This window comes from Zootoca vivipara, chromosome 8, assembly GCF_965207765.1.
Source record: "Zootoca vivipara chromosome 8, rZooViv2.hap1.1, whole genome shotgun sequence".
Taxonomy (NCBI): domain Eukaryota; kingdom Metazoa; phylum Chordata; class Lepidosauria; order Squamata; family Lacertidae; genus Zootoca; species Zootoca vivipara.
This window is the reverse complement of record NC_142591.1, coordinates 24,011,752-24,019,731: the sequence shown is the minus strand read 5'-3', so window position 1 is coordinate 24,019,731 and position 7,980 is coordinate 24,011,752. Positions and strand designations below refer to the sequence as shown.

At 45.2% G+C, this 7,980-nt stretch overlaps 1 protein-coding gene across 5 annotated transcripts in view; it reads left to right on the top strand.

The window, feature by feature from the left end:
* Positions 1–6,430: 6,430 nt before the first annotated feature.
* The window catches only part of ECI2 (enoyl-CoA delta isomerase 2), a 40,607-nt gene continuing 39,057 nt past the window's right edge, over positions 6,431–7,980 (top strand). For 2 of the 5 annotated variants that reach the window (XM_035126393.3, XM_035126392.3), the window contains exon 1: positions 6,431–6,537. Coding sequence is in view for 2 of the 5 variants with exons in the window: in XM_035126391.3 (XP_034982282.1) it covers positions 6,589–6,650 (62 nt within the window). In the remaining 3 variants the exon portion in view is untranslated. Of the gene's footprint in view, positions 6,996–7,980 lie in introns of all 5 variants that reach the window. The other 3 variants (XM_035126391.3, XM_035126390.3, XM_088675135.1) reach the window with 2 other exon arrangements.

Here is a 7,980-nt window from a genome sequence, read left to right as displayed (position 1 = left end):
TCCACAGAATCGCAATGCAAGCACATCATGCGTTTAAAGCACTCTCGTTCCATGGTTTCCTCCCCCAAAGGATCCCAAAGACATTTTCCTTGTTTGCACTCTGGCAACAGAATGAAAGTTACTTTATTACAAAATATATGCAGTGGGAGAAATTTCTGTGCAACTCAAGGTTTTGTAAAGGCTCAATTAATGTGTTTTTATATTTTCAAACATCCTGTAGAACAGAGTTCATGCTACTGTGTCCTGTGAAGTTCTGCCCTTTGCAGTGCGCTTAACATCATGAGCAGCGTTGCACTGATTTTTTGCGATGTGGGTTTTAGATTCCTTTTCCTTACCACCCTGAAATTTGTAGAGATATCAAGAGAGTTTGCCAAAAATGAAAAAACAAAAATCACAAAGAAAGGGGGGGGGAGAACTCAACCACATCTTCAGCACTTGATCCAGCTAATTCCAGTTACCTGGCTCCCTATAGTTTCATTTTAAACTGTACACCTTGAATCGAATATGTGCCTGCTCATAAATAAGTCCCGTTGAGTTCAATGAACTTATTTCTGGATAAGTGACTTCAGTTTCAGCCACCTAGTAATCTGTGCCAGAAACCACCACCCCCATATGAATTGTTCACCTTTCTTCACTTTGGAGCAAGGCAAAGCAGATAAATGTGGCTACAGGTTTTTTAGCTGGGGTGACTAAAAATGATCGGTAGCTCCTGATCTGGTGGCGCTGTGGGTTAAACCACAGAGCCTAGGGCTTGCCGATCAGAAGGTCAGTGGTTCGAATCCCCGCGGCGGGGTAAGCTCCCGTTGCTCGGTCCCTGCTCCTGCCAACCTAGCAGTTTGAAAGCACGTCAAAGTGCAAGGAGATAAATAGGTACCGCTCCGGCGGGAAGGTAAACGGCGTTTCCGCGTGCTGCTCTGGTTCGCTAGAAGTGGCTTTGTCATGCTGGCCACATGACTCAGAAGCTGTACGCCGGCTCCCTTGGCCAGTAAAGCGAGATGAGTGCCAGTCTGAGACTGGACCTAACGGTCAGGGGTCCCTTTACCTGTAGCTCCTGAACAAAAAATATTTCTGGTACCTGAGCAAGTACTGGGAGGCAAGAGAGAGGTGGGACAATGAGATGGGGAAGCCCAAGGACTTTTAGTGAGACTGGGGTAGAGCCCACCAGTTTTTGAAGGTGTGTAGATGCAGCACAGAATAAAAATGTGTGTTTTTTTCTCAATGACAGGAGTTGTAGTCCATTGATGAACTACAGGTCACAACAACCCTGACCCCTGGACCTGATGTGATCACCTGCACTCCACAAATGAAAATTATGGAGTCTTTGCAGTGTATAAAAGATGGAAGATGCCAAGGGAAAACATAGCAAGGCACAACTGAATGAAAACGTTGTGTGGATATGCTCTAAAAAGTAGTGAAAGAGGCACAGGAATTCCATACTAAAAGTGCAAGCACCCTTATCCCACAGTGTTCAGTGGGGGTTCTTCCCTAGAAAGTACAATTACACCCTTAATAAGCTAGTTCTACATACAGTACTAAGGGAAAGAGCTGATGCTCTCTTTCAAAGGAGCCATCTGTTAAAAGCTGAAAGTGGGATTTGTTGTTGTTTAGTCGTTTAGTCGTGTCCGACTCTTCGTGACCCCATGGACCATAGCACGCCAGGCACTCCTGTCTTGCACTGCCTCCCGCAGTTTGGTCAAACTCATGTTCGTAGCTTCGAGAACACTGTCCAACCATCTCGTCCTCTGTCGTCCCCTTCTCCTAGTGCCCTCCATCTTTCCCAACATCAGGGTCTTTTCCAGGGAGTCTTCTCTTCTCATGAGGTGGCCAAAGTCTTGGAGCCTCAGCTTCAGGATCTGTCCTTCCAGTGAGCACCAGGGGTTGATTTCCTTCAGAATGGAGAGGTTTGATCTTCTTGCAGTCCATGGGACTCTCAGGAGTCTCCTCCAGCACCATAATTCAAAAGCATCAATTCTTCGGCGATCAGCCTTCTTTATGGTCCAACTCTCACTTCCATACATACATCACTACTGGGAAAACCATAGCTTTAACTATACGGACCTTTGTAGGCAAGGTGATGTCTCTGCTTTTTAAGATGCTGTCTAGGTTTGTCATTGCTTTTCTCCCAAGAAGCAGGCGTCTTTTAATTTCATGACTGCTGTCACCATCTGCAGTGATCAAGGAGCCCAAGAAAGTAAAATCTCTCACTGCCTCCATTTCTTCCCCTTCTATTTGCCAGGAGGTGATGGGACCAGTGGCCATGATCTTGAAAGTGGGATACAAATTAAATAAAGAAATAAAACAGGATAAAAGACCCAATGCCATTTGTAAATGCACAAGTGGCAAGTAAAATTCTAGACATGAAATCTGATGTTGTCTTTGAATTCTGCAATATGCTGTTTCTGGAGAAATAACAGAAAATGCACTTTGCAGTTGTTGTGTACATATGAAGTGCTACTCTCAACATGCAGGCAATTCAAGCAAGTGAGGCTAGGATTTTAATCTAAGTAAAGTGCTGTTTTTTCCTCCAGGGATACAGAGCTCCACCTCCCCACCTCTGTTGTTACTAATAAGTAGGTCATTCCTATATTTTTAGACAGGAGAGTAAACTAACTGTTTGAACTCTTCCATCTGAGGGTGAAAAACATTATTACACTTCTATGCAGCACAAAAGCACCTGTAGTGTTTACTCTGACCCATCAAATATTTATCATTGTTCCTGAGAGGCTATTTCAATTGCGAAGAAGGCAATGCTCTTTTTAAAAAACTTGTTATCTCTATGGGAAGTGGAGAGATATGGAGCACATACTTAGAAGAACAAATCATACTGGCCAGCTTAAGAAATGTAGCTATAGAATTCTGATTCAGATACAGTCATACCTCGGTTTAAGTACGCTTCGGTTTGAGTACTTTCAGTTTAAGTACTCTGTGGACCCCTCTGGAACGGATTAATCCACTTTCCATTACTTTCAATGGGAAAGTTCACTTCAGGTTACGTATGCTTCAGGTTAAGTACTCCATGGACCTGTCTGGAACGGATTAATCCACTTTACACTACTTTCAATGGGACAGTTCACTTCAGGTTAACTATGCTTCAGTTTAAGTACTCCGTGGACCGTCTGGAATGGATTAATCCACTTTCCATTACTTTCAATGGGAAAGTTCGCTTCAGGTTAAGTACGCTTCAATTTAAGTACTCCGCGGACCGCCTGGAACGGATTAATCCACTTTCCATTACTTTCAATGGGACAGTTCACTTCAGGTTAACTACGCTTCAGTTTAAGTACTCCGTGGACCGTCTGAAACGGATTAATCCACTTTCCATTACTTTCAATGGGACAGTTCACTTCAGGTTAACTACGCTTCAGTTTAAGTACTCTGTGGACCGTCTGGAACGGATTAATCCACTTTCCATTACTTTCAATGGGAAAGTTCGCTTCAGGTTAAGTACACTTCAGGTTAAGTACAGACTTCCGGAACTAATTTTGTACTTAAACTGAGGTACCATTGTACTCAAAGGGGAAAACTATAGGAGGGGCAAGTTAGCTGTTTAAGAAGCAGACCAAGGAACGGTCTATGAATACTATGCAACTAGCTAGCTGTTGCATATAGAAAGTATTATTCTGATGGACAGAGGCTGGGGAGGGATTTTTACTGCCTTACTTTGTGTTGCAGCAAAAGCAACACAATGGCCCGAAACAATTACAATGTGAAAAACTTTATGGAATGATTCAACTGTTTCGTTGAATTCTTCATCAGCCAATTAGTTCAACACTCGTAAGCAGAAAGATATGTAATTTCTTCATTAACCAATATTTTTTCGAATAGATATACCACTACATGCGAATGAAAAATACTCTGGAACAGTGCTCATGCGATTATGTAGTCACATTCAATGAAACAGTAGTTGTTATCTGGAAACACTGTTCAGCAGAGTTCAGAGTTGGACATCAGAATTGGACATTTGCTGATTATACGAAGCTTCACAGCTTGTTCTCCGCCGGGTAAAGTCTGGTACTGTGATTCATTTAAGGACTTTCAGAGACTTCAGTTTGTTAGTTTTGATGTTTTGAATCATTCTTTTAAAGTGTTTCACATTGTAATTGTTTCTGGCCATTGTGTTGCTTTTGATATTGCTGACTCATATTGTGCAACACAGGGGTGTGTTTGTTTACTTTGCGTTGCAGCAGAGGCTGAACTGCCTAAGGTCAAGTGTATGTTTCCCTTCCAAAAAAACCTACTGCTTTGAGAACAGCACTGAATTTCCCCTCACTGACGGAATGGAAGCCATTAGTGTCGGCTTAACTTATTTTGTAATTTAGTTAAATAATAAAATGCTAGGTAAAAGAAAAGGAGAATTCTGTGGGTGCCCCAGATCCAAGTTTGGGGCAAGTACTCTTTGGAGAGAGTACCCTAAGCAGATATTTAAAATCACAAAACATGTTTTACTTTGCTTTATGTTGGACCTTTAAAACTTCCTTTTCTACATCGCTTCTAAAGTTCCCCACTTCGCTTAGCATAGAAAGAGACCACACATTTGTTAAGTTAAAAATGGTTTGCTTACAAAGGTCAGCAAGAAAAGACAGGTGGCATAATTTAGGTTCCAAAAATGGTAAGTATTTCTAAATTATTTGTACAGAAACACAAAAGAATAGCATGTTAAAGCCCAGTGGTCTAAGCTTGGAGCGTCCAGTGAAAGAACGAAACAGTCGCGCAAACTCCACAGACGTAGATGTCCTTCAGTGCTACTTTCCAGCTTTTTGATGGGGGTGTAGTTTGGATAACTACAATGACATTCTTGTTGTGGGGGGGGGGTAGACACAAACATAGGTCACCACCTTTTACAGAGTCAGACCATTGGTCCATCATGCTCAGCATTGTCTGACTGACAGCAGCTCTCCAAGGTTTCAGACGAGGTCCTTTCCCAGCCCTACCAGCAGATGCTGAGGACTGAAACTGGGACCATCTGCAGGTAAAGCAGTTGAACTGCAGCCTTTCTCCAATATGGATTTTGGAACTTTTCAAATTCGCCAACGCAACAAACTTTCCTCCCTGTGGAGTGCCCTCCCATCAGATGTCAGAGAAATAAACAATTATCTGACATCTTTTAGAATACATCTGAAGGCAACCCTGTATGGGGAATTTTTTTATGTCTAATGTTTTACGATTTTTTAATGTACTGTAAGCCTCCCAGAGAGGCTGGGGAAACCCAGCCAGATGGGCGGAGTATAATAATAATAATAATAATAATAATAATAATAATAATAATAATAATAATAATGTAAACAGCGTTTCCGTGCGCTCTCATTTCCATTACAGTGTTCCATTTCGCCAGATGCGGTTTAGACATGCTGGCCACATGACCCGGAAAGCTGTCTGTGGACAAACACCGGCTCCCTCAGCCTGAAAGCGAGATGAGCACCACAACCCCATAGTCACCTTTGACTGGACTTAACTGCCCAGGGGTCCTTTACCTTTTACCTATTATTATTATTATTATTATTATTATTATTATTATTATTATTATTATCAGTGCTTTTTTCTAAAAAATAAAATAAAAACTGTTTAGGGGTATTCTCATTTTCCTACTCATATTGAAATACTGCCCCTCGATAAGGCCAGACTTAAGATTAACAAAATGCTTAGGGGTGTGTGTACCCCTGCGTCCCCCCAGAAAAAAGCACTGATTATTATTATTGGGGGGCAGGCAAGCCCTGCCCTGTAAACCGGCCACATGATGTGGCACACTCTCACTAAAATGGCAATGCCCAGCAGCTTTTTTGGGGTGGGTGGGAAGTGCCCCTGGAATATTTTATTGTGGAGGAGGGCAAAGGAAAGGAGTTGGCTCCTCCTATGACTGTTTGGGATCAGGGCTGGATTGAGGTTTGATGAAGCTCTAAGCTACTGAAGGTAATGGGGCCCTTTATATGTCCAGCTGTCCCTTGTCAACAACAAATTGTTGCTGTTTTTTGTGTTCAATATATGCTATATGGTAATTTATGGACCTAATGGGTATCTAAAGCCATTTGCACATAACAAAATATGCATTTTATCAAAGAAATTGTTGGACTTATATTTTGGAAATGTACATCTATTTTTTTCCTTTACATTTTTTGGGGGCTTGGGGCCCTAAGCCATAGCTTGTTTAACTTATACGCAAATCCGGCACTGTTTGGGATATATAAATGTAATAATGATGATGATGTAATAATTAATAAAACCAGCCCGGCTACAGAACTCGCGGGAAACTTGCCCCACTACTTTGCTTATTTGTTTCTAATAAACCAGCGTGGAAGCATTTCCCCTCGGAAACCTCGGCGCTTCCTCCTCTCCGGGGAAAGTCGCGCCACCGCGCGGCCAGGCCTCCGCCCGCCTTCCCCCTGCACGGCTCCTCCCGGGATGATCCTCTGCGCGGCGGCGGCTCCTCCTCCCCGCCTCGGCCCGGCCCGGCCTGGCCTGCTTCGTGGGCCGAGCGAGCCTCCCTGAAGTGGCGGGTGGGGGCGGAGAACCGGTTCCCTCTGCGCTCTCTCATTGGCCAAGGTAGGAGCTCTCCCGCTTCCTCTCCGCCCCGGCTCTTTTCCCTCCCGAGCGATGCTTAGCGGCGCTGCCGCCCTCCAGCGCCTGACGCGGGGCCTGCTGCTCCGCGGGGTTAGGTGAGAGCGGCTCGTCCCGGTCGGTGGGGCGCGAGTGTGTTATAAGCCTGTGGGTCTTGTGGTGTTTGCAGCTCTTCCTTCCTTGCCAGGCCAAGCCGGTGAAACGCCGCCTCGCCGCGTTTGCAGGATGAGAACCCACAGGCGTGCCCTTGGCGAGTCCTTGCAAGGGATTTGGTTGCGACATCCCGCCAACCTGCTGGCGAAGCTGGGCGGAGGGAGAGCTGCCCTAGGCCGTCACCTAGCTCCGTGTTGCCTGCACTGGCTGGCAGCGGCTCTCCAGACGTTTCATGATGTTTATATGCGCGCTGGAAGCCGCCCAGAGTAGCTGGAATGGGCGGGGTAGAAGTAATTTATTATTATTATTATTATTATTATTATTATTATTATTATTATTATTATTATTCAGACTATAGGGTCTCCCTCGCAGCTCTCCGCTGGAGAGGCCAGGGATTGAACCTAGAACCTCATGCATGCAAGGAAATGCAACAAGAAGTCTGCCAACACATGGCGATGCCAGGGATCAAGTGTGTCTAGAAATAAGGGACATCCTGTGGTGTTGAAGACCTGATTTATTACGATTGTTTTGTTTTGCTCATTTATTTGTCTACTTTAAATATATACTCTTATGAAACTATTAGGAACGCGGGTGGCACTGTGGGTTAAACCACAGAGCCTAGGGCTTGCTGATCAGAAGGTCAGCAGTTCGAATCCCCACGATGGGATAAGCTCCTGTTGCTCGGTCCCAGCTCTAGCCAACCTAGCAGTTCGAAAGCGTGTCAAAGTGCAAGTAGATAAATAGGTACCGCTACAGCGGGAAGGTAAACGGCGTTTCCGTGTGCTGCTCTGGTTCACCGGAAGCGGCTTTGTCATGCTGGCCACATGACCTGGAAGATGTACGCCAGCTCCCTCTGCCAATAACGCGAGATGAGCGCCGCAACCCCAGAGTTGGTCACGACTGGATGTGGGGGGCTCCTTGCGACACCTAGCACCTGGAGTAAAACTATGTTGTCATGGGGCGTTGGGGAACATTGGGTTGAAGGGCAGCCCCTCGATGCATTGGAGGCAGCAGTGTACTCTCGCTCATGTTGTGCTCGCTGGCTTCCTACAGGTATCCTGTTGGCCCCTGTGAGAACGGAATGGGCTGTTGGCCTCGTCCAGGGTCAAAATTAGGCTTTATTTCACCCTGGTCAAAGACCACGTTTGGCACCCACCCACGCCATGCACATTTGTGGACACACAGGCACAGGCTGAGAGCTTCAATGGCGCCCCCTGGAGGCTCCACCCAAGTCAAAACAGAAATGGCCACACACACCCCTGTAGCTCCGGCTTT